Source organism: Microtus pennsylvanicus, chromosome 11 (assembly GCF_037038515.1).
Source record: "Microtus pennsylvanicus isolate mMicPen1 chromosome 11, mMicPen1.hap1, whole genome shotgun sequence".
NCBI classification, from domain to species: Eukaryota; Metazoa; Chordata; class Mammalia; order Rodentia; family Cricetidae; genus Microtus; species Microtus pennsylvanicus.
In genome coordinates this window covers 46,889,841-46,916,465 of record NC_134589.1, presented here as the reverse complement: position 1 = coordinate 46,916,465, position 26,625 = coordinate 46,889,841, and the positions used below count along the sequence as shown (strand labels likewise).

Genomic DNA, 26,625 nt, shown 5'->3' with positions numbered 1-26,625 from the left:
CCTGTTTCAAGGTTGAGGGAAGCTGGGCTGGTAACCAAATTCTGTGCACACTATCCAGCCTACATCTTGTCAGCGGACGATTCTAAAGACGGTGCCCAGCCAAGGCCAGCAGCGACCTTCATGTGACCCCACATGTGTTATGAGAATGGAGTTCCTCAATGCTGGGGAAGCAAAACCTTTGCTTTTCATAAAGAATTAGGACCTGAAACAGCCTGAGCTTCACACAAAGTACCCAAAGCAGGACACGCAGTGGAAGGGTACAGCCGCCCAGCACCAGAGGTGGAGCACAGGAAACATCCAGCCAGTTGAGTGCCGGAGGGCTGGGGGGGGGGCAGGGATTCGTCTGTTTGTTTTTGCTTCCTTTCTCATTTTTTTGAGAGAGGGTTTCACACAGCCCAGGCTGGCCTCAACTCAGTATGTAGCTGAATCTGGCCTTGAACTCCCATCCTCCTACTTCCACGTTCCAAAGAGCTGGGGTCACAGGCACCTACCCCCACTCCGTTTCGTGCTTTTTTTTGAGACAGGGTTTTGCTATGCAGCCCTAACTGGCTTGGAACATGGGCTCTTCTTGCTCCTGTTTTCCCAAAGTGTTGAGATTTCTTGTGCAAGCCACGATGCTAGCTCAGAAATAGCATATTTTCTCTGGACTCTACAGAGTAGAACCTTATTTTAAAAATATTTTTTTGGCAAAATAGAAAGTTAAGTATATGTCTCAGTGTTAAGAGTGTTTGTCGCCAGGCGGTGGTGGCGCATGCCTTTAATCCCAGCACTCGGGAGGCAGAGGCAGGCGGATCTCTGGGAGTTCGAGGCCAGCCTGGTCTACAAGAGCTAGTTCCAGGACAGGTTCCAAAACCACAGAGAAACCCTGTCTCGAAAAACCAAAAAAAAAAAAAAAAAAAAAAAAAGAAGCTGGCAGCCCCTGAGTTCTATCCCCAACACTAGAGGAAAGAGGGAAATGTGGAGGGGGGTATGGGGATGGGGAAACGGGACTGATTTGTTTCACAGTCACAAGTAGCAGACCAAATCCCTGCCCCTTTGGCAAGCAGGTGCTAACCAGCTGGTCTACATGGGTCTCTTCCCCTCAGCAGAAGAAATGAGAAGTCCCTGATGTATAACTCAGGGTTGTGGGGTAAACCCGGTAACACATGTGGGAGGGCCCCACACAGGGCATACACTGACTCCCTGACCTTCCACTATAGGGAAATGAAAGGCTTGGACCTTGGTTAGCGTGTGTGTGTGTGTGTGTGTGTGTGTGTGTGTGTGTGTGTGTGTGTATGTGTGTGTGTGTGTGTGTGTGTGTGTGTGTGTGTGTGTGTGTGTGTGTTAGTGTGTGTGTCAACTTGACACAGACTACAGTCACCTGGAAAGAGGGAACCTCAACTGAGAAAATGTCTCTGTCAGACTGGCCTGTAGGCAAGCCTGTGGAGCATTTTCTGGATTAACGGTGATGTGGGAGGGTTCAGCCCACTGTGGCTGCTGTCACCGCCAGGCAGTGGTCCTGGCTTGTAGAAGAAAGCAGGCTGAGCAAACTGTGTGGAGCAAGCCAGTAAGCAGCACCCTCCATAGCTCTACTTCAGTTCCTGCCTGGAGCTCCTGTTCCGGTTTCCAGACATGACGGACTTGAACCTGAGAAATGTAATGAACTCTTTTCTCACCAGTTTACTTTTCTTTAAGATTTTTTTGTATGTGTATGAGTATTTTGCCTTTATGTATGTATATTACCTGCCTGTATGTGTGTGTGTGTGTGTGTGTGTGTGTGTGCGCGCGCATGCCCGGTGTCTTGCAGAAGTCAAAAGAGGGCTTCAGTTCCTCTTGGAACCAGAGTTATAGATGACTGTGAGCCACCACGTAAAGGATGGGAACCAAGCCTGGGTCTTCTGCAAGAGCAACAAGAGCTCTAAACCACTGAGCCATCTCTCCAGGCATCACACATACACGGGGGGGGGGGGACTAATACAGACCTAAGAGGCTGCTGCGCAGAACACTGATCCACCTCCACACCCTGTTCTAGAAGCTGCCCACATGCTGTGTGATCAAGACATGGAGACAGGAGAGGAGACAGCTGGGGCCCCAGGAAGTCATCACACTGGTCCCTGTGGTTGTGTCAATCTTCTGGGTTTAAGATTTACAGAAAAAATTAAGTGCACTAAAATAGCAACTATAATGAAAATTAAACCATGGTATTATATTCTGGCTAACTAAACAGCATGGCCCAAGGCCATGGAAAGAGAGATAAAGGAAGCAGAGATATGACTCAGTCAGTAAAGTGTGCAGCATGCAAGCCACAGCATAAGGCCCCAAGATTGATCCCCAGCAACTACAGGGTGGTGAGCACGTGGAAGTCCAGTGCTGGGGAGGCAGAGACAAAATCCCTATAACTAGCTTGTCAGACAGCTTAATCTAACCAGCAATCTTCAGATCCCAGTGAGATCCTTGTCTCAGAAATATCGTAGGACATGGTGGTACAGAAGCAAGCAGATCTCTGTGATTTCAAAGCCAGTCTGGTCTCCAGAGCAAGCCCAGGCCAGCCAGAGCTACATAGCGAGAGCCTCTCTAAAATTAAAGACAATAGACGGAGAGTGCTTGAGAAAGAAAGATACCTCTGGCCTCCACACATTCATGTTCATGCACGTATGATCACACATGAACCTGGGAGGAGCTAGAAGGAGATTAAGACAGGTTTTATGGCACAGGCCTAGACCCCAGACATTCACAAGGCTGGGGCAGTGGGATCATAAATTCAAAACCTGTTTGGGCTACAACGTGAGTTCAAGACCAACTTGGGCAATTTATTGAGAACCTGTCCCAAAATTTAATTGTAAAAACTAGATCAAAAATGAAGGAGGCGGGGCTGGAGAGATGGCTCAGAGGTTAAGAGCATTGCCTGCTCTACCAAAGGTCCTGCATTCAATTCCCAGCAACCACATGGTGGCTCACAACCATCTGTAATGGGGTCTGGTGCCCTCTTCTGGCCAGCAGGCACACTCACAGACAGAATATTGTATACATAATAAATAAATAAATATTTTTTTTAAAAAATAGAAGGAGGAGGAGGGAAGTTTGCCAGTGTTATTTGGGAAGGTGTGGAAGAGAGATGGGCCCTGCTTCCGCAAGGTCAAATTGGAATAAATATCTTCCTGGCCCTCGGCGGCAGACAGCGCCTCACCCTGCTGTCACCTCTCCAATTTGCTCGTGGTTGCCTCCGCTCAGCTGGCTCCCTTTTCTCTCTCTCATCCAGAGCTCAGAAAACAGATAAAGGGCTCAGACGGTTCCTGCCGGACAGCGTGCTGCCCCTCCCAGTCAGTCATGTAGAGATCACGGGACACATCCTCTGGTTGCCTCAGGCCAGCACAGGTCTCCAACCCAACTGACCTAGTGCAGCCCCAAGAGCAGGTTCTACCTATTCTGAAGCAGGAGAATCACCTTGTAGGCACCCTCACCTACAGCTGAGCAAACTAAAACCAACAAGGTCATTCTCCTGTGCAGGACATCAAGCATGCTTGAAGCCCTGGCTTTGATCCCAAACATCTCACATACTAGGTATGGAAGCTCACAACTGTAATTCCAGCACTAAAGAGGTAGAGGCAGAAGATCAAACGTTCCAGGTTATCATTAGCTGCATATTAAGTCTGAGGTCAGCCTGGGATACATGAGACCATTGCTCAAATAAATGGGAAGGGGGCATGCTGATGATTTTATGGCCCCAAACTGGTTCGAGTCATTCCTGGAGCTGGATCTCTTTCACTTTCCTGTTTCAAGGGTAGAGCATTGTCTTGAATGTCGTTTTCCTTTGGAATGTTTTCCCTAAGCCAATGTGAGTTAGGTTTGCCAGGCCTCTGCCCAAGGGGCAGCACATCAGAGAACAAAATATGTGGAGAAGACCATACCCTTGCTCAGTGAGGTGAGCATGTCCCCAAGGGGACCCTGGATAAATATGCCCAGGAAGGGCCCCCAGAACAGCTTCCCCAACCCCAAGCACAGGCAGATGCACCAAAGCACCCACAAGCCAAAAGCCAGAGACAGAACACAGAGCATTCTCAGGCCAACCTGAGGGAAGGCAGCAAGGGCACTACTCTGTCTCCACGAATAAACAACAGTAGTTGTTAGTGGTGCACACCTAGCACTAAGAAGGCTAAAGCTGGAGGATCTGAGTTCAAGGTAGGCCTGGGCTGTGCAGCAAAATCTGCCCCCAAACACAAACAAGCCCCAGTCAGCAGGGGCAGAGGCAGGCGGAGCTCTGTGAGTTCAAGGTCAGGCTGTTCTACAGAGTGAGTTCCAGAATAGCTGGAGCTACACAGAGAAACTCTGTCTTAAAAAAAAAAATCGGGATCAGGAGATGGCCCAGTTGATAAAGTACTTGCTGTACAAGCTTGAGGGTCTGCTTTTGTTTGGTTTTTATGTTTTTTGCTTGGTTGGGTGGTTTTGTTGGTTTATTTTTGGTTTTGACACAAGGTCTCACCACATAGCTCTGGCTTGCCTGGAATTCTTTATGTAGACCAGGCTGGTCTTGAATTTAGAGATTCTCCTGCCTCGGCTTCCCAAGTGCTGGGATTAATGACGTATACCAACACACCTAGCCAAGAGCCTGAATTTGGAGCCCATGCTGGGCATGCAGCATGTAATCCCTATGTGGGGGAGGCAGAAATGACTGGAACTAGTTTTAAGCTTGCTACCAGAAAGTCTAGCCAAAGCCACAAATTCCAGATTCAATGAGAGACCCTGTTTCAAAAAATAAGAAGGAAGCCAGGTATGGGGGCTCAGGCCTTTAATCTCAGTACTCTGGAGACCTCTGAGTTCACACCCAGTCTGGTCTACAAAGCTAGTTCTATGACAGCCAGGGCTACATAGAGAAAACATGACTCAAAAAGAGGGAGAAGAAGAAGGAGAAGAGAGACCTGTTGAAGAGGGCACCCTCTGGAGAGGGAGAAGAAGAAGGAGAAGAGAGATCTGTTGAAGAGGGCACCCTCTGGAGAAGGAGAAGAAGAAGGAGAAGAGAGACCTGTTGAAGAGGGCACCCTCTGGAGAGGGAGAAGAAGAAGGAGAAGAGAGATCTGTTGAAGAGGGCACCCTCTGGAGAAGGAGAAGAAGGAGAAGAGAGATCTGTTGAAGAAGGCACCCTCTGGAGAGGGAGAAGAAGAAGGAGAAGAGAGATCTGTTGAAGAGGGCACCCTCTGGAGAGGGAGAAGAAGAAGGAGAAGAGAGATCTGTTGAAGAAGGCACCCTCTGGAGAGGGAGAAGAAGAAGGAGAAGAGAGACCTGTTGAAGAGGGCACCCTCTGGAGAGGGAGAAGAAGAAGGAGAAGAGAGATCTGTTGAAGAAGGCACCCTCTGGAGAAGGAGAAGAGAGACCTGTTGAAGAGGGCACCCTCTGGAGAGGGAGAAGAAGAAGGAGAAGAGAGATCTGTTAAAGAGGGCACCCTCTGGAGAGGGAGAAGAAGAAGGAGAAGAGAGACCTGTTGAAGAGGGCACCCTCTGGAGAAGGAGAAGAGAGACCTGTTGAAGAGGGCACCCTCTGGAGAAGGAGAAGAGAGACCTGTTGAAGAGGGCACCCTCTGGAGAAGGAGAAGAGAGACCTGTTGGAGAGGGCACCCTCTGGAGAGGGAGAAGAAGAAGGAGAAGAGAGACCTGTTGGAGAGGGCACCCTCTGGCCTCCACGTGCGTACCCACATGGTACCTGCCTAGACACAAAAACACACACATGAAAAAAAACACACATGCACATAACATTTTAATCTAGCAAAAAAGTTTATACCTATAACTTCAGCACTCAGGAGGCTGGGGCAGCAGGATCGTGTGTTCCAGGTCAGACTGTGCTACACGGCATTACCTTGTCTTATAAAACCAAAAAATAAAATAAAGTGCATTTTCCTTGTTTGTACTTACCCTTAAATCTTCACATGCGTGAATGTTCCTGCAAAGGATCAGGCATGCACACAGGAGCATGCGTGAGGTCTACAGCCTAGCAGATAGGTACGCAGAGAACACTGGGACAGGAGGGGGCAGCACCACTCTGGCCCAGAGCTGTCCCTTAAGGCGCAAAGACAAAAACTGAGCCCAACGTTACCCCCTTTTATTCTAGGCCTGTTATGGATCCAGTTATTGGAACTTGACCCTGGGTTTGGAGATAGACAGGCGACACCCCTGGACCAACCTAGTGATAACTGGTCAACTGGCTTCCGTCCGCAAAGGGAATATACTTAGGCTTCAAGCTGTGGCTTTCTAGAGGGCCCTTGAGACGGACTGGGGTGTTTAGGACTATGACAGGATGCAAAGCTAGGGCTAGCCAGAGGCCTAGCCCCTCTGAACTAGGCCCTGAACAGGGTGTTATAACCCCTCAGGCTAGCCCCTCTAAACTAGGCCCTGAACAGGGCTTTATAACCCCTCTGAACTAGGCCAGGGAGTCCAAGCATTGCCCCCACAACCGGCTCTCCAGCTACCTCTCGGGAACTCCGTGGATGCTGTGAGATTCATCTACCGAGACAGCTGTAAAGACCCCCATGGGGTGTAAGCATTTCAGAAGCCAGAGTTCACCTGACTTCCAAAGGACTGTGCACATCTGGACAACCACAACCAGGAGAAACTCCAAGAGTTCAAAGACAACCGGGTAAATATACAACAAACACAGACCAGACTCCTCTGGGGAAGGGATGACACAGCTGGCCACGAAGGCCATAGGACACCTTGCTTCTAGAGTCTTGATTCTTCTCGAGGGAAACGGAGGTGTTTTAGGGGAGGGTCTAGATAGGCTGCACATTCTCATCTGAGCTCATGGCTTCAAGCCATCCTCAGCTCCCAAAGACCACTGCTTTGTCTCGCTTTTCCTGCCTGCGAGGCCATAATCTGACCGTAGCACCGTTTGCATCTTGCATGACTGCCTAGACGGACACATTTTTCTACAACTTCCATGATGTCAAGTTGAATTTCTTAAAAGCATTCTCAAGTCTCGGGGGAGGGATGACTCCATGGTGAGGCACTTACTTAACATGCATGAGACCCCGAGTTCAAACCCCAGCAATGCAAGAAATAATCAGCCTCTAAAAGTAAATTCACTTAAAAGGGAAATACTACACGGTGGTCTCAAAAGCAAGCTGGGGGTGTGGGGGAGGGGCAACTGGGTGTGGGGGAGGGGCAAATGCAACTGTGAGTGAACTGATGTGAGAAAATCCTCAAGCCACCTTCCTGACCAATATGTAAAACTGTACTGTGTTTAACCACTTCATTGTAAGTAGGAAAGGGGGCTAAGAAGAATGTATGTTCATATTTCATACCACTATGTGCTGGTAACGGCCTCATAAATGAGCTTAAGAAGGGAGAGGCGGGGCTGACTAGACTAAAGTGAGGCCTCCCACCACATCTATCTTTATATCACTTTGGGTTTGAACCACATAAATACATCCCACTGTTCAAAGTAAGTTATAAATAAATAAACAGCCCAGTCAGCATGATGACCGTGTTCTCAATGGCATTGTGGGTATATTTAGCAGTAATCTTAAAGACATAAATCCAAATTCTTTAGGCCAGTTCTTTCACACCCGGCACATGCCCTTGTGGAAATAAGTTCATGTCAAAAGCCCCGCAATGGCTATTGCAGGGGTGTTTCTGGGGGTGAGAAACACAAAGTGGCCAAAATGCTCAATGTTAGAGGGTCAGTTCATTTACCATGGTTGGAGACAGGCTGCGTGAGGCTGCTCCCCACCAGTCCCTCACATATAGTCAAGCCTGATCTCAGGACCAGACAATGTGGGCAAGCTGCCATCATTCAGATGAACGGGGTGAGTGACGCCCAGGTGAAACCCACCGACTTGCAGGGTTTCCAGTCACTATCTATGAGGAAGGGTGCACAGCCCTCTGAGTTCCAGTTCAGTTCAGAGCGAAGGCCATGTGCCGGCTGGTTTGGATATCGACTGGGGAGATGGCTTGGTGCATAAGGTGCTTGCATAAAAACCAGGCACAGCAACTTGTTCTGAAAACCCAGAACTGGGGGTTGGGGACAGGCAGATCCTGGGAGGTCTCTGACCAACCAGTGTAGCTTAATCAGCAAGCTCCAGGCCAATGAGAGACTCTGTCTTAACAAACAAGACCAATGACAGACCCTGTCTCAAAAGACCAACGACAGACCCTGTCTCAACAAAGAAGGCCAATGACAGACTCCCAAACACCCCAGCACAGGTGAGCATGCCTGAATGTGCTCACAGACAGCACACTTGCATGCACACATACACACTAATAATAATAAATTAATTTACACTAGGACCTGAGTTCAATCCCCAACACCCACACAGAAAGTCGGACGCAGTGATGCACATTAGGAATCCAGAAGGGAGAGGCAGAAACAGGTGAATCCCAAGAGCTCATAAGCTAGCCGCCTAGCATAACCAGCAAGTTCCAGGTTCCAATGAAAGACTCTGTCTTTAAAAACATCAAGGTGGGGCCCGATGTGGTGGTGTATGCTTTTAATCCCAGCATTCAGGAGGCAGAGGCAGGTGAGTTAGAAGCCAGCATGGTCTACAGAGTGAGTTCCAGGACAGCCAGGACTACACAGAGAAACCCTGACTCGAAAAAACAAAAAAGGAAAAACTCAAGGTGGGACTCCCAGCTGTTAACAGCACTGGCTGCCGAATTCCCAGGTTTGGCTCCCAGCAACACATGCTCCCAAGCAGTCTGTAACTCCAGTTCCAGGGGATCTGATGCCCTCTTCTGGCCTATACAGGCACTGCATGAATGTGGTGCACAGGCACACATGCAGGCAAAACACACATAACATTCAAAAGTAAATCTTTTTTTTAAAGTTGAGATAGACAGCTCTTCAGTATCAACATCCAAGGTTGACCTCTGGCCTCCACCTAACACACACTTGTGTGCATGCACGCACACACACACACACACACGCACACATACACACACGCACACACACACACACACACAAACCCATACTCCTCTCACACACTAAAGAAAAGAAACTCATAATCAAGAATAATAGGTAGTGAGTGTACTTGAATATCATTAAGAGGGTGAACCTCCTGTTAAGTGTTCTTATCACAATAAAATAAAATGCAGAGGCTTCTCAGCTGAGGATGGGATTACAGCCCAGCCAACACTGTGAAGGCTGAACTGCTGTGAGCCTGCCTAACCCTGCTCAGCAGTACATTATAAATGCCCAGGGTCAGTCCTTCAGGTCATGGGACTGTGGCTGGCTGCCGTTGCCCAGCACTGTAAAATGAGAATCCCAGGCCACATGTCACTAGTCCACTGCTCTTAACCAAACCACAGTAAATTAGCCTCTTAACCACCATGGTGCAATTCAAAGACCAAGCCCAGGCCTCCTCAGCCTGCAGCCTGGCTGGCAGCAGGATCTCGCCAGTTTAGTCTCCACTGGAAGTTCATGGGTGATAGAACATGCACTTAGCATGGGTGAGGTCCTGGGTTCAGTGTTCCAAAAGAAAGAGAGAAAAAAATCAAAGAGCATAGGACAGAGAACCTTTATCTCTGTGGACGGAAATGGCCCCTCACGTTAGCACCCATGTGCCTGCTTGTTGTGCGGGTCTCCCCTTCCAGCACCAGCTCTGGCCGCCCCAGTCAAAGACAAGAACTTGCTGGAGTGCAGGAGGAGAGCTGTGTGTGGCAGCGGGAGGAAGGGAAGTGGGTGTTCTCAGATGGGGAGGGGCCATAGCTCCAGTCAGCCTGAGGCTTTCACAGGGAACTGAAGCCACTGGGAGGAGGACCAGGCACTGGGGGGAGGACCACGCACTGGGGTGAGAACAGTCCCCGTCATCTGAGCGGCACGGGAAAGCAAGTAATTATCTTTGAGATGGAAGCCAGCTGCACCAGGAGCAATGGAGAGAGAGCAGAGAGAGGGTGGGGAGCAGGGTGAAGAAGTAGAGAAGCAAAAACAGATACTGGGGTTGGGGGGTGCGGGGCAAGGAGTATTGCAAACAAGCTCGGTGAGGCGCTCATCTGCCATAGCCAGAACACTCATACTGATCACTTCTCAAAGACGAGTAATATGACAGACAGCTCAGGTCCCTGGTCACAAATCTGACTAGTTCTAGACATCCCCTGCTGGCCACCGAGTGAGCAGGCAGTCCTAGGACAAAGCTGCCACCTTCTGGCAGGAAGGGGAACTGTCCAGCCTGACCACCACCACCAGAGTGGTCTTCTACCTCACCTTGTTCCCATGCCCAGGCCTTTGTACCCGGGGTTCCCAGTGCCTGGGAGGCCCCTTCCCCACAGATATTCTCACGCACCATCCTTTGAGTCTCATCCTCTCAAATGTCACTTCTGTGAAGAGGTTGTTGCTGACCACTCATCTAACTTAACCCCAGGGCTGCCATGGCGACGTGCACTTATAACCCCAGCATTTGGAAGGAGGATAGGAGTTCAAGATCATCCTTGAATACATAGCAAGCCTGAGATTTGGCAAGGCAACATGAGGCCCTGCCTATACACATACACACACATACACACACACACACACACACACACACACGTACGCATGCACGTGCACGCGCACACACACACACAAACAAATAAATAAATAAATTAGAAGCCCCTGCCCCTATCCTCACAAAGCCACTGCTGTTTCCTTCCCACTGGGCATCATCTGGAACCACATGGGATCTGTCTCTCACCACTAGAAAATACCACAAAGCCTGTCAGAGTGTGATTTGTCTGTTTGGGAAACTATGCTCAATAAACTCGGACCACCAAGTGTTGCTGGGTGTAAGACGTAGCATTCATCCTGCGGAGCCGTCCTGAGCTCAGGGAGCCAACTCCAGACGCCGCGGGGATGAACTGCAGCTCTCACACCCATCGCCTTCTATGTCAAGGGTGTTGTATTCCCGTGCACACTGGCTTGCCTCCACACACACAGCAAACCTGCTTTGCAAATCCCCCAGTTCCCACAATGCTCCTTCCACACTCTAGGGGGACCCCTCAGACAACTCCGCCTTTACAGAGCACTAGTGCTGCCTCTAGCCCAGGTCATGATAAGGTTCGGCCCCACCCTCCTCAGCGACACAGCCAGGGTGTCTTTCCCTCCCTAATCTATCCCCAGAGTGCTCAAAGCTACTGTGCCAATTACCAGGGAAACCGGAGGCTGCCCATTCACCCCTCCAGGGTGCCTATCACCTCCTCAGCACCACATCCAGACTCCCTTGAATAGTCTTGCAGATACCCTTCCACATGCTGCCTTGGAAACAGCTTCTCACACTACCTGACCCCTGTCCTGGATGCTCTTTCAGTTTCAAACTCCCAGAGGATTCCCTTTGGGCTGCCCTATGCTGTCTCTCCGGGAGGAAGTTCCCACTTCTCCTGTATCCTTCATGCTTTGGGGTGACTGAGATCAGACTGTTTGCCTCTGACTGTGTTTATCTCCTGTATTAGGGCTGGTCCTCAGCAAAGTGCCTTTGTAGCACCTTGTGTGGGTTATCTCACTTCACCCTAAACAGCCCTGCGAGACAAAGACTTCTTCGCCTTCAGGGTGGAGAGGTCAGGGCTCTACCCCCAGGTGACCTCAGCTATGAGTTACAGAGCCAGGATTCAACAAAGGAATCCCAGCTCCTAAAGCTGGGCCCGCTTAAAGTAGGCGCCCAATGAATATTCATGAGATAATGGGCAGCCCACATTCCTCGTCTCTGACCTTGATTTTGACAGCTCCGTCACAGACACAGAACCCTGGTGTGCTGGCTTTCTCAGCTCCAACTCTGACCCAGATAACACAGCCAAGTTTCTTCCGCTCCCTTCCTCCTCCCCAAACCTTGAGCAGAAAATGATCCAGCCAGGACCGGTGGAAGAGATGCTACTGACAAGCCTAAGGTTTTTGTTTTGTTTGGTTGGTTTTCAGGAGAATACAGGTCTACTTGGAGAGCAGCATGGGGAGGCAGGCTGTAAGCTAACAAGAATATTGCTTGCCTCTTTTCTATTTCTCTTTCTGATCTTTTTTTGAGCCGGGGTTTTATTATGTAGCCCTAGCTGGCCTACTACTCATACTGTAGCCCAGGCTGGCCTTAAACTCATGGCAGCCCAGGCTGGCCTTAGATTTATGGCAACCCTCCTGCCCAGTCTCCTGGGTACTAGGCTCATAGGCATGTGTCCAGCTCAGAAGCCTAGGTTTGGAAGGGAAAATGGTGTGGTAAGTTTTTAAAGGAACTAGACAGTAGACAGAGACACCCCTGGAAGATTCTGGGTATTTCCTTCAGAACCATCAGTGCCTCGGCCCACTTCCCCTGGGTTATCTTCCTCCTTGCTGCTGACCGGTGTGCTATTTCCTCTTCATTTTCACTGTGTCTCCGTTCTGTTTGCTCAAGGTTATCTTGAGCAAGGTTGTCTCTGCCCTCTCCAGCTGCCTCACTAATCACGCGGAAACTCAGAAGTATGGCTGCTGCCATCTCCTTCCACTTAGACTGGGTTTGTGTGAGCTGCACATCCTGCGCCAAGAACACAGAGAAGGGTGTGCAGGCCCAGGTTCCTGAGGGCTAAAGCCCACACCATCTGTATCCCCAGGACCCTTTCCTGCAGACGGTGATACATACTCAACACTCATGGGGACTGAGAACAGATGGAGAATAACCAAGAAAAAGACAAAGACTTTGGTTCCTCCCTCTCCCTCCCTCTCTCTCTCTCTCTCTCTCTCTCTCTCTCTCTCTCACGCACACACACACACACACACACACACAGAGAGAGAGAGAGAGAGAGATTTTTCAAAGCATATGAGTGTTTGATCATCATGTAGCACATGCCTGGTCCCTAAGGAGTCCAGAAGAGGGTGTTGAGCCCCTGGAGCCGGAGTTCTAGATGGTTGTGAGATACCTAAGGAGGGTGCTGGGAACTGAACCCAGGTCCTCTAGGAGAGCAGCTCTTACTCTAAACTGCTAAACTGTCTCTCCAGTCCAGCAAGATGGTTTTTAAGTGGATTAGAATTCTAGAAAATTCCTGAGTTCCCACCATGAGAGTAAAGTCTTGAGGCTTCTTTGGCACAGCCGGGCGGATGCTGTCCCTTCCAGTGAGTTAGCCCTACGTCCACAAATGACACAGGACACACCCTCTGTGGACACAACCCTCCTACTCTCTAGACTGGAAATTAGTGGGGTCCCAAGGGCAAGTGGGGGTCTGTCCCTTAGGAACACTTGGAACTCTGGGTTCCAACCAAGGGTCAGAGGCCAGGTACATGAACCAGGTACACCACCCTGCCTTCTGTCCTCAGAACACTCAAATGTTCTGGACCCAGGATACTGCTCCCATATACGGCACTATACACATGACCTGGAAGCTGCAACCATCGCTTTATTTCAGTCCATTTCCCACGTGTCCCTCATCCAGCGTCTGCATCCAGTCTCCTAGGACCAGCAGCCTTGGTATGCACGCCTGCATATGCGCAGTTCAAGTCTGTCCTTCCCACAACAGTGTATCCAAGAGCGACTACACGGGCCTTCCAAGCAAAGGGAGGGGGGTCGGTAACAGAATACAGAGGCAGAAAACCCATGGAACCCCAGGTCCAGCTTGGGGCAGTCATGAGACCAGGGCAAGTTCATTCTCCCAGAGTCACATTTTAGGTGAGGGGAACTGGAAATGAAGCTCAGTGGTCAGACGCTTGTCTAGCGTGTGGGAGGTGCTGGGTTCAATTTCTAGAATCAAAAAAAAAAAGAAGAAGAAGAAAGAAAAGAAAAAAGAAATAAAGAGAAAAAATATGCCTCATAGTTGGGTGTGGTAACGCACCAGTACTCAAGACCTGGGAGAGAGGGGTCACCACAAGTTTAAGGCCAGCCTAAGCTACAAAGTGAAACACTGTCTCAAAATTTAAATAATATGGAAGGGGGAGAGAAAAAAACGGGAAAAATGAGAGAAGCCACAACCTAGGATTAGTGGGGACAGAAGGAAGAAACGGCCTGACTGAGAAGTCACAGCTGGTTTTGTCCAAGTTGTACTGGGAGGTGGCATTAGGAGTGTTTTTGCATATGTGACCTCCCGTGGTCAGGTCTGAATGTATATCCTAGCGTGTGTATTCAGGATATGCCAGGACTCCGACATGTCACACTAAAGTTGTATGCTGGCCAAATATTGGGACCCTCCTAAGGTGACAGCTATCTGAGCCTGCCCCAGGCCCCCAGGAGGTAGGGGCTCTGTGAGAGCGCCCCGTTTGGGGCTGCCTCCTTGGCGCCACCTAGTGGCACTGGATTTGTACAGCTCAGATACCGGCCCTTGGAGGAGCCAGGAGGGGACAGGTCAGACTGGGTGCAAAGTCCGCTGACCTGGGAGCCTGGCCTTCAGTCTCAGCCAGTGTTGTCCAACAGAGCTGTCTGTGCTGGTGGAGGTGTTCTGAAGGGTTTGTGTGTCTAAGTTGGTCCGCCCCTAGGCACCCTCTTCCAGGAAGCAAGGTGCATCTGTTTGCTTGTTTGTTGTGGGACTAGGGCCTTGAATATTCAAGGCAAGTATTCAAACACTGTTTCAAAAGAAAAAAAGAGAGGGAGGGAGGGAAAGAAGGAATAAGAATATTTACCCTCACTAGTAACTGGCCAAAGGAAATAGTCAAAAACACATTACAAAAAAAAAATAAATTCAAAATCTTCACATAATTGTTATAATCAAAATTTGAAACATTAAAATATAAAAATAAAGCAATGGCTAAATTAATTATGGGACCCCATGATCACAGGGTAAACAGTATTTTAAATCATCGTGGACTTGTGCATTGTCTGATTTTGGGTTTCGTTTTGTTTCTGTTTTACTTTGGTTTTAAGACCAAGTCTCCACCAGATTGTGGTGGCACACACCCTTAATCCCAGTGCCCAGGAGGCAGAGGCAAGCGGATCTCTGTGAGTCCCAGGCCAGACTGGTCTACAGAGTAAGTTCCAGGATAGTCAAGGCAACACAGAGAAACTTTGCCTTGAAAAAACAAATAAACAAAAAAAAAAAGACCAAATCTCATGTAGCCCAGGTTGGCCTCAAATCTACTGTGTAGCAGAGGATGTCCTTGAATCTCTGGTCTTCGTACGCCTACCTTCTGAATTCCCTTGGTTTTATGTGGTGCTAAGGATCAAATCTAGACCTTCACGCATGCTAGGCAAGCACTCTGTTAACTGAACTATTTCTCCAGCCCTAAATCGCTTTTTAAAAGATTACTTAATGTTGAAATGACATTACATAATATTTTTTAAAAGCCTAAAAACATAAGACTATTAGGAAACATCAAAACAGTAATGCGTGGAGGGGGGCATAGCTCAGTGGTTCATCAGTGGCTTTGCAGACTTGACCCCTGGATTTGATCCCCAGCACCATAAGGAAAAAGAATAATGATATTTTGAGTGGTGGGTTATGGGTTATTTTTATTTTTTTCATTTCAACATTTTTACATATTTTTTAAATCTCCTACAGTGAACATATACTATTTTTATAATCAGGAAAATGTTATTTTTAAAAATGGGGGGGAGGGCTGTACCAGTATGGGAAAAGACTTGTGATCCAGCTTTTAAGTAAGAGAGAGAGAATACAAGAACATGCCCAGGCCTCCAGAGGACTCGGAGGAGGCAGATGTTGTGGTCTGATGGGCTGTGGAATTAGCGGCTGGGCTGTGGAATAAGTAAGTAAAATGTGTTCTTGCCAATCAGATTGGAGCTCCCACAACGGTGAGGACATGGGCAGTAGAGGGAATGTGGGTGGTTAAAACCCCTCTCGGGGATCCCTGGCGATACCACACAGAGTTGCAGACCCGTGGTTTCACTTCTGGTCCCTGCCATGGAGACCACACAGAGGGTCAGCTGGAGAGAGCTACTGTAGCAGAGTTTGGGGTATCAAAACATGAAAAGAACCGAGCGATCAGCCATGCAGGATACGACAGTGAGCACACAAAATGTACAAACAGGCACTAACTGGAAATTTAAAGAAGACTCTAGCCATGTGGTGGTGGCACAAGCCTTTAATCCCAGCGCTCAGAGAGGCGGGTCTCTGTGAGTTTGAGGCTAGCCTCCCTGACTCCACCTTCTTCCTCCCAGCATTCAGTTTAGTTTTCCCACCTACCTCTATTCTGCTAAACCACTGGCTGAGGCAGATTTATTCATTAACCAATAAAAGCAACACATAGACAGAAGGACCACACCACTAACCTAGTCTACAGAGTGAGTTCCAGGACAGCCAGGGCTATACTGAGAAAACCTATAAGAAGGAGGAAGAGGGAGAAGAAAACTACAAGGAGTTCTGAGAGATCCTAGAAGCCCTGAGGGAGGCACACGCTCAGGACTATAATAGCAGCAACCACACACACATGTACACATTTGATGTTTGCTGTGTCTCTGCTCTATTCTAAGCGTGGATACGTACATATTTACTTCATACCCAAAATAACACTTCCAATAGGCTTTGTGCTTTCCAAGTGAGGAAACTGAGGCACAGAATAATTAAATAACCTGTCCAAGGGCTTAGGGATGATAAGAGGCAGGGTCTAACTCTGAACCCAGATAGCAGGACAGGCATGGCATCATGTCAAAAACTCAAAACAATGTACATGTCTGAGGTTTTTGTTTTGTTTTGTTTTGAGAGAGGATCTCTCTGTTATGTATCAGTGACTATCCTGGAACTCGCTAGTAGACCAGGCTGGCCTCAAACTCACAGAGATCCACCTGTCTCTGCCTCCGGAGTGCTGGGATTAAAGGTGTGCATCACTAAACCCGGCACATGTGTGAATTTTAGTACAGTTGTCCTCAAAGGGCAGGATCCACTCCCACAGATACCGAGATCCAGGTTGCTGAAGTTTCTTATACAAAATGGGCTAGTACGCACATAGACCCCACACACATCCTCCTGTACGAAGCCTGTCTTCTCTGGATTACTTATGGCCCCTGACACACTGCAGTGCTGTACAAATAAATGTTATGCTGTGTTTCCAGGAAATAATACCAAGCAGAGGGGCCTGCACCTGTGCAGGACAAGTGTGGATTGAGATATATGTATCGCTTGGCGTGATGGTGCATGTCTTTAATCCCAGCACTCAGGAGACAGAAGCAGGTGGATCTCTATTAATGCAAGGCCAGTCTTGCCTACATAGTGAGTTCCAAATCATCCAGGGCTACATGGTGAGACTCTGTTCAAAAATATGTGTATTTTCAATCCAAGGTTTGTCGAATCTGTGGATATGAAACCCAAGAACACAGCAAGGTCAGCTACATGCACAAAACCACAGACTACTCCTAGATAATTGTGTGGAACTGGAGAGATGGCCCAGTCTGTAAAGTGGTTGCCAAACAAGGATGAGGACTTGAGTTCAATCCCCAGCCCCGATATAAAACAAAAAAAGAAAGAAAAAAAGCAGGCACTGGAGTACACACATGTAATCCCAGCACTGAGGAGGAATGGACAGAGGGCCCCTGTGGTTCACTGACTGCCAATCTAGCAGAACTGGCAAGCTCCAAGTTCAATGAAAGACTGTCTTAAAAAAAAGTATAGGAGGGGAGGCAAAGGAAAAAAAACAAGATGAGGAGTCGTTGGGTGGAGAGCAATTGAGACAGACACTAAACATCGACCTCAGGCCTCCATACACACAGGAACACGTACATCTATACCACACAAACACACACAAAATAAATTCTGGCATGTTCTGCAACATGGATGAATCTTGAAGACTCTATATGAAGTGAAATGATCCATACTGGAAAGTGAAAACATCACATGGTTTTACTTGTATGAAACTCATAGTGACAGGCAGAAGACTGGCAGCCATCAGGGAATGCTAGGGAATGAAGGATTACTGCACAGCTGTTCCAGAGGTGATGGTGTAGTCTGGGGTGATGGCGTGGCCAGTGATGTACGACAGCACTTAAAGGTGGCTAAAGAGGTATTCTTTTGAGCGAGAGGTGTAGCTCATTGACACACTGCCTTCCTAGAATGAACACCTGCTCTGAAAACTGTGCATAGTGGCAGAAACCTGTAAAACAGCATGCAGGGGGTAGAGACGGGGTGGGGGGGATTAGAAGATTAAGGTCTTTCTTGGCTACATAGTACTTTTGAGGCCAGGCTGGGCTAGGTGACATTCTGTCAAAAGGAAGAAAAGGAGGGAGAAAGGGAGAGAGGAAGGGAGGGAGGGAGAGGAGGAAACTCTTCTATAATATGTATTTTGTTAAAATAAAAGGGTTGATGAAAATTAGATAAAATATTAGCTGTCAGCTGAGGGTGTATCTCCGTGTTAGAGCATTTGCCTAGCATGCATGAGGCCAAGTTTGATTTCCAGAGCCACATCAAAACAAAACTGTTAGCAATGATCAGTTCTGGGTCTCAAGTGTCCAGAGGTCTGGCATACAATTATCTAAGGGGTGGGGATACGGGGGCAGGAATGACCTGAGTTTAAAGGAGAGGAGGAAGCAAGCTCAGCAGGCAGGGAGGCCCTGGAAGCTGGCTCAGGCTTTCCCATCTCTTCCCTCCTTCTCCTGTTTGCGCTGCACAGTGGTAGCTATGGAAACAAGGGCACCTTGGGCTCCTAGAGCTCAGCCCAGGTGCTGCTAACTCTGGGAATGATACCAGCATGTGAGTAATAGAAAGGCCCCGATCCTCAGGGCTTTGTGTGCACACATCTCTGCCAGTGCCCTCTGTCTGTCTAGCCGCTGTGTCACTAATGTGTGCACCTCTGTCCTCAGCAGGCAGGCTTGAGTAGATGTGCGTATCATTCCAGCTTGCCCTTGTGGGTACCCCTGGGATGTTTACAGGCCTGTGGCTACGTCACGTGGTTACATATGTGATCACAAGCCCAAGACTCTTGTATGCCACCAATAACACTATGGCAGGAGGCGTTTGTTGAGCACTGTGTACTCAACACCATGTTCCACACTTCCCCTGAGCTATCTCACTTAAACCTCACAACGGCACCAATGTGCAGCACTATTAATATCCCTCGGTAAAGAAACTGGGACACAGGAAAGTTGTGTGGTTTACCTAAGTACACCCAGAGCATGTGAGCCTTACCACTGAATCTGCATTGTGGGAACAGCTTTTAGTTTTGTAAAAAAAAAAAAAAAAAAAAAAAAGATTGGTTTATTTTAGCTAAACTCTACCCTTTAATCCCAGAATTTGGGGGGCAAAGGCAGGCAGAATCTCTGAGTTTGAGGCCAGCCTGGTCTACAGAGCAAATTCCAGGACAGCCAGAACTGTTACACAGAGAAACCCTGTCTTGAAAAAACAAAATGACAAAAACAATTCGATTTGTTTATTTTTATTTTATGTGTATCAGTGTTTCCCCTGCATGTACGTATATGTCTGTGTATCACATACATACATGGAGCCCACAGATGCCAGAAAAGGGCACCAAATCCCCTGAAACTGGAGTCACAGATAAGAGTGAGCTGCCATGTGGGCGCTGAGAATTGAACCCAGGTCCTTTGCAAGAGCATCAAGTGCTCTTAACCACTGAGCCATCTCTCCAGCCCCAAGGGCAACAGCCCTGTGGGCCGCCTGCACCTCCTGTCCGACCGTGGTAACAAACACTAAGGCTTTCTGAACCCCACCCAAGGGTGATAAGGCAGAATCTCCCAGGTGGCACCCAGGAACCTGCATTTTAACCCATCCCCTGGACCGGTCTGCCCTGCCACCAGAGAAAGCAGCCCCTGATTCAACCTACTCTGGTCATGGCAGCATAGGAATGAGGCTGTCCCTCCTGAATCTTGTTCCTAAACCCAGAAACGGGCTTGCGAATGACCACCGGCAGCCCAAGCGCCTGTCTATAACAGGTATCTAAAAGCAGCCATGCACCCAGGCCAAGTCAGCTGCTGTCAGCACACTCCTCCCAGGGGCAGGGCCCCACAAGTCAGTTATGTGGCTTTGTGGCCTGCCAGGCACGGATTTCCGCCCCCTCCACCCTCTCAGAATGAGCTGGGCGTGGGGCGGAGGCTCACACAGTGGTAGCCTGTCTATCCACACATCAGCCAGAGACAGGGAGGGAACACCACCTGGCCAGGGCTAGGAGCACCACAGAGAGCTACTGGCTCTGACCTCAAGGGATAAGAGAAGGACACAGGCAGAAGCTGTATCAGCCACAGCAGAGGCGGCACTCACTGCTCCCTGGCCAGAGAGATCCTCCCGACTCCAGGATGCCGAGGAAGGGAGCACTGGGTGCCCTAGGAGTGAAGTCTCAGCTAATCCAGGAAAGAAAGGGTAGAGGCATATTTACAAGAAAATAAAAGCAGACGTAAGATAACTAACTTGCCTCAAGTTATCCAGCAGGTAGAGACGGAATTGAAGCAGAGACTGACTATCTCCGATGGCCACAAAGTAACCCACTGGTTGGTACCTCCTCTTCTGCACACATTTGAGAAGCTTATGGGTGGCCATGCCCTGGCCTCAAAAGTTCAGTAAAATCTGGAGGGAGTTTTCATCGTCACAGCTGGGAGTGGGTTATTGGCAGTAGGTGGGTAGATGTCAGAGATTCCGCTGGACAGACATCCTACACAGGCCAGGACAGACCCCCCAGACCAACATAAAGAGTCAAGCCCCGGACTAGAGTGACAGGCCCACTGGAGTCCACAGGAATCTCTAGCCCCACCGGATCCCCTGGCCACCATCTTGTCTGTTCCTGGAGACGGCGGTTCTCAAACTTCACTGCCACAGAAGTCACTCAAGAGTCCTGAAAAGGTGCAGGGGCCAAGTTCTTCCTGGGTCCTCTGATTTCACTGACATTGATTGTATTGTTAATGTTTTGCTATCCATCCCGACCCCTGCCACGTGTCCCTACCCCCACCTGTCAGAGAATGGGCCTTGCTTCACAACCCAGGCTAGCCTTAAACTTGAGATCCTCCTGCTTCAGCCTCTGAGTGCTGGGATTACAGGCTTGTATCACCATATCCGGCTGCTGCTCAGAATTCTTTACAGTAACCAGATGCACAGACATCTAGAGACCACAGCCTTGTGAAAAGAAAGCAAGGGTCTTACTATTGGTTGTGGACCTAAGACAGTTGGTGAGCATTCCAAAAAGAGAAGTTCCCGCAAACCCCACACAGGCATGCCTACCAGCCCCACCATCAGAGATGGGGGCCAACCCACAACAGCTCCTGGGGACAAGCCCCTGTGGGGTCAGCACTAACACAGTCTGCACGCATATTTGCATCTGACTCCCCAGAGCAGGACAGTCGGAGTGAGATGAAAACTTAGTCACACTGGCAGACACAGGGGATTAACTCCGAACTTCCATCACTGTCTGGGCAAGAGATAATGGGCCTGAACTAGGAGGCAGGAGGACCAGCCCTACATGAGTCAGAGGTTTCTCAGCCCAGAGAGAGAGGAAGCATTAGATATGAAAGAGAGAAAAGGTTAATTGGGAGGGAGCCAGTCTGGGAACAGAGCCGGAAATGATCAGGCAGCCAGTAAGGGGGCAAGAGCTGTAAAGGGCAAAGGGGACCTGAGGACAGCCACAGAGACGCGAGAGCAGGGAGTAGGGAACGGCACATCAAGGCCAAGGCCACCCACAGGTAACCCCAGCCCTGTCCAGCTGCTTTCTTAGCTCTTATGTTAGTTGTCAAGACTGCCCAAACTCCAGATTTCCAAAGAGGCTTTTAAGCAGCTCCTGTAACAGTAAGGTGAGCAAGGCCTGTAACCTCATCCTCTCCAGAGGCAAAGGGATCGCAAGTTCAAGGCCAGCCTTGGCAATTTAGTAAGCTCCTGCCTCATATCTGTGGAGGCTCATGCAGGCCATCTAGAAAACTTCAAACAAAGCGGGGGGGGGGGGTGCATGTCATTAATCCCAGCACATGGGAGGCAGATGCAGGCGGATCTCTGTGAGTTCGAGACCAGCCTGATCTACAGAGCTAGTTACGGGACAGGCTCCAAAGCCACACAGAGAAACCCTGTCTCAAAAAAACAAAAGGAAGGAAGGAGGGAGGGAGGGAAGGAGGGAGGGAGGAAGGAAGAAGGAAGGAAGGAAGGAAGGAAGGAAGGAAGGAAGGAAGGAAGGAAGGAAGGAAGGAAGGAAAACTTCAAACAAACAAACAAAACCCAGGCCAGGCCCTGAGAAACCCTGTGCAGTGAAGGTTCCAGGATGCTCAGCCAGGAGAGGGTAAGAATTAAGCACAAGGGGAGACTTCCAAGCACTGGGAAGCCCCCAGAAGAACAACAGGGGATTAGCTTTGTTGAGGAGGAGGAGGAGGGATATGACTGGGTTATGCAATAGCAGTTTCAGAGATTCAAAATGAAAATGATGAACATCAGTGAGCAAGCAGAACTATATTCCAATAAACAAGGCACCCGTGAAAGGTAGTGAGCTCCCCGACATTGGAGACAGCCAAGCTTAAGCAAATGGACAAGCTTCAGAGACAGGGCGAATTCGTGGCTGGTCTGTCTTGTTTGCTCCAAGCCCTCAGTCTCCAGGACCCTGCAGATTCAGGGTCTCTCCTCATGGCTTCCTTCTCTTCCCAGGACTCCGGAAATGATACTGTGGAGTTGGCCTCCCAGGGAGGCCCAGATAGTCCAGACAAACCACAGAATGTCCACCTCCTTCCTGCTCTTCCCATCAGGCCTGACAGAGCCTGTCAAGAACTCCAAGCAGCATAACACAAGGCCTCCAGGAGTAAGCAGGGTAAAGGAGGGCACAGGAAGAGTCAAGCCCAGACTGCAGGCCACAGGCATCCCACCTCCCTCACTAACACAGTTAGCTATGCCCATTCCGCTCCATGGCTCCACTAGCTATGCGAAAGCACCCTCACGGGATCCAAGGATAAGGTGAGCCTTTCTTTGCTGTCCCACACCCACTTCAGAGCTCTGGTCCCCAGAACCTTATGAGACGCACCAACCCTGATCAAACCCAAAAGCCCACACATCAGGACATGGACTCACCAGAGCTTCCTGGGCATTGATGGGAACTGGTCAGGATGAGACTAAAGTGCACAGGTCCCTGGAGTTTGCACAACTTGCCACCTAGCAGATGGAACCTCCAGGTACATCCCCAGTGCCTGGCAATGAAGTCAGGATGCAGCCCAAACACTAACTAAGCATCCGCCTGCCTTGCTTCTCCTGGTAGCCACTCACACCGCCCCAGACTCAGATCCCAAAACAGACATGTTCATGGTTACCATAGGAACTCGCTAAAGCCAAAAAAGGCACCACACAGGCACCCACATAGGCCCTCTAAGCTTGTGTGTCCACTCACATGGGTAAACATACACACACACACACACACACACACACACACACACACACACACCAACATTATCCAGGCTTGGGCTCATTCTGAAGAAATCATCATCCCGGGATCTGACACTGGGCATAGAAACAAACACGCTCCCCTATGGTTCACTGCAAGCTCAGGACACCAGCTTCCAGGCACAAGGAGCTCACCTAAAGCTCACCCACTGAAGGTACACCAAGAGCTGAGCTAGGTTGGGGGGCAGAGCAAAGATAACCCCATTGTGCCTAGGGACAGAAAGAGAGCACCGCCCTTTGCCTCGCTGACACACCAGCTCCCCAGCCCTCCACACTCTGCTTCTCTATCCCCTCCTACTAGCTGGCACATATAAGTCCCAGGATCCCAAACAACACAGGATAAAGAGCAGAAAGAGAAGAGGTTTTACAGTCACAGCCCTATCGCCTCCCTGAAACTGAGCCAATTCCTGAGTTCCCCATCTCCACAGAGGGAACCCACATCCACCCAGCGCTCACTCTCTCTAGTCCTACCACCCCACTTGGCCTGTAGCCCATGAAGTATCTGAACCTGGCCACTCTCACACCTTCTGAAACCCCCCTTCTTCTGCCCAGCCCTCCCACAGCCCAGCCGCACTCCTACAGGCAGCCCAACCCATCCCTTCGGGCCTGTCTCCTGTCTGGCAAGAACATCAGCTCCCAGTCCTCCCACCCAGGCCGCTCACACCTCGGTGCCTTCACGACACAGTGATGCAGCACCAAGCCATTCTTCCCCCGCTGGACCACTGACCTGACACACCCTTAGAGACACCCTAGGCCAGCCACAGGTCTCCAGAAGCGGAGGGCAAGTGGCAACCCTTGCTACATCCCATGGCAACTGTGTGCACAGTCCCTGTGGGGCTGAAAGCTACCAAGAGCAGACTGCGTTCCCATCCCTGTTCCCGTCCTCTCACCATCCCTAGCATAGCAGTGGATTTGGCATGTAGGTGCCCAATAGACGTTGGTTGAACTGATTCAATCTTCTCCCCACAAAGCATCGAGCTCCCCATGTCTTTGACAACAAGTCCAAAAAGCTCAGCAGATGTTCTAGGTGTGTAGTACTGGAGCTAGTAAGAGTCGACTGTAGAAAGTTCTAGATCATCTTTGTGTTGACCTAAAGACTCTTGTGATCCACAATAAATAAAGTTCATTTGTGAACTGCTCATCATGGCCCTTGAACAATGAAGGGAGCTATTAAGTAGGCATCAGCTGTCGACTACAAAGAAATGGGATCTCTGGGAAGGCTGAAATACACACTGGTACCCAGACAATTGAGCCCTGACTCCACTAGCTCTTCCCTCTGATGAGATCATGACTGGCTGGCACCAAGAAAGCAGATGTCTGCAGAGATAATCACCTAAATTGTACATTGCTCTTGTAGCCTGGCAGAGGAAGACTTTGTGGGAGAAAAAAAAAGCTGGGTACAATGGTACACATCTTTAATCCCAGCACTCAGGAGGCAGAGACAGGCATATCTGTGATCTCAAGCCAGTCTGATCCATAGAGTAACTTTCAGGTCAGCCGGGGCTACATGGTGAGACTGTCTCCAAAGAAAAGCGGGGGTAGGGGAGCTGGTGAAGGGCTGTGACAAAGCAAGAAATGGCCCTTCCTAGAGGTGGTGTGCCCTGTCCTACACAGTGTCTATAGTGGCTGCTCTCAGGGGTCCTGGTGGCCAGGTGAAGCTGTACTGACACACGGCTGTTCCCACTTGTGTGACCACCTTGTTTCTGATTGAACCCTTAGCTGCTTAAATCATCAACTCAGAATAGCAATGGCTGCCTATGGCCAAGGCACAGCACACTCAACCCAAGTCAGGCCTCTCCTTCCCTCCCTTGAGGATGAAATCCAAGGACAAATTTGCACTCGGCCCCGTCAGTGATCTCTGCCAGTCAGAGATGTCGCTTCTAAAGGCCAAGAATGGACCATCAATTATACAGGTGGGTTCTCTTTTTTTAAAGATTAATTTATTTTTATTCTATGTAAAAATATGCGTTGCCTTCATGTGTATATGTACATTCTGTGTGTCTGGGACTTGAGGAGGCGAAAAGAGAGCATTGGATGCTCTGGAACTGCAGTTAGGATGACCGTGAGTCACTTGTGGGGGCTGGGAACTAAATTAGGGTCTCCTGAGAGAACAGCCTATGCCACTGGCTGTCGGGCCATCTCTCCAGCCCCCAGTCAGGCTCCTTATCCTACCAGCTAAGAGACTCAGACTTGGGCACTTGGGCATGACATTTCCCAGCAGGGGAGATGATCTTCCCTGAGCCATGCTCATGTGCATTTGCTCCCTGTGACTGTCCCTAGGCACAACAGTCATCTCAGGTGACTCAAGCCATGCATCAGACAGATAGACACACACACAGGATTGAGGGGCCCCTTCTTGGGACTTTCTCTGGGTAGACTGGGCTGACTGTGATTCAGTTACTGTATCTTTGTCCTAAGCCAGCTCCCAGGGCAGGCCAAAGATGGGGGACTCCTACATGCTGACCACTTTACCTGTATCCATCCTCCTACTTCTGTCTCCTCCTCCACCTGCATCCCTCCACCTGCCTCTGCCTCCCCTCCAACCTGCATCCCTCCACCTGTCTCTGCCTCTCCTCCCACCTGCATCCCTCCACCTGTCTCTGCCTCCCCTCCCACCTGCATCCCTCCACCTGTCTCTGCCTCCCCTCCCACCTGCATCCCTCCACCTGTCTCTGCCTACCCTCCAACCTACATCCCTCCACCTGTCTCTGCCTACCCTCCCACCTGCATCCCTCCACCTGCCTCTGCCTCTGCCTACCATCCCCCAGCAACCCTCCACCTGCCTCTGCCCCTCCATCAGGATCCCTCCATCTGCCTTTGTCTTTTATTTCCATCTTGGATCCTATTTCCTTGTGATGGGCTAAGCATATGATCCACAATTTCATCATTCACTAAACCTATACTAAGAACCTCGTTTTGTACCTGCCCAATGTCCAGTCTTGGGGATCCAGACATGAAAGGTACAGCCTTTAAAACAAGCATATTTACTTGCTCAGTGGGAAGCATCTACCATCATTCTGGTCCCATCACTCCCTCCAAAAAACACAAGAAGACATAAGCCAAGACTGGAATGTGGCTTAGTGGTTGATAACTTGTCCTGCATATACAAGGTCCTGGGTTTGATCCCCAGCACTGACAAAAAAGAAAGGGCATAAGACACGAATGAGGCTAGTATGTTAACGCTAGAGAGGATTAGAATGTTCAAGTAGAGAGGAGCAGGCCATTCACTGACCCAGCTCTCCCATTTTACATACCTAGAGAAGATAGTAACTTGCCCATTTGTTAGACTGGGTTTAGAGCCTGGGCCTGCCAACACACAATTCAAGCCTGTTTCTCCTGCATGGTATTGCCACCAACCCATCTCTGTTTTCCTGTGTGGCCCCATGTTCCTTGCATCTCCAACTATGGTTAAGTCCTTGCCTCTGGGGGCCCTCCTCATGCAGGCATCATAGCCCCCTCCCAG

At 49.6% G+C, this 26,625-nt stretch overlaps 1 protein-coding gene across 8 annotated transcripts in view; it reads right to left on the bottom strand.

Moving 5' to 3' along the window:
* Rap1gap2 (RAP1 GTPase activating protein 2) overlaps window positions 1-26,625 on the bottom strand; it is a 233,374-nt gene that overhangs the window by 148,959 nt on the left and 57,790 nt on the right. The window contains exon 1 of one of the 8 annotated variants that reach the window (XM_075991710.1): window positions 22,797-22,935. The exons of the other annotated variants lie outside the window; for them this stretch is intronic. Coding sequence (XP_075847825.1) covers window positions 22,797-22,813 — 17 coding nt within the window. The 5' untranslated portion in view covers window positions 22,814-22,935. Of the gene's footprint in view, window positions 1-22,796; window positions 22,936-26,625 lie in introns of those variants that run through there. 8 annotated transcript variants of the gene reach the window in all.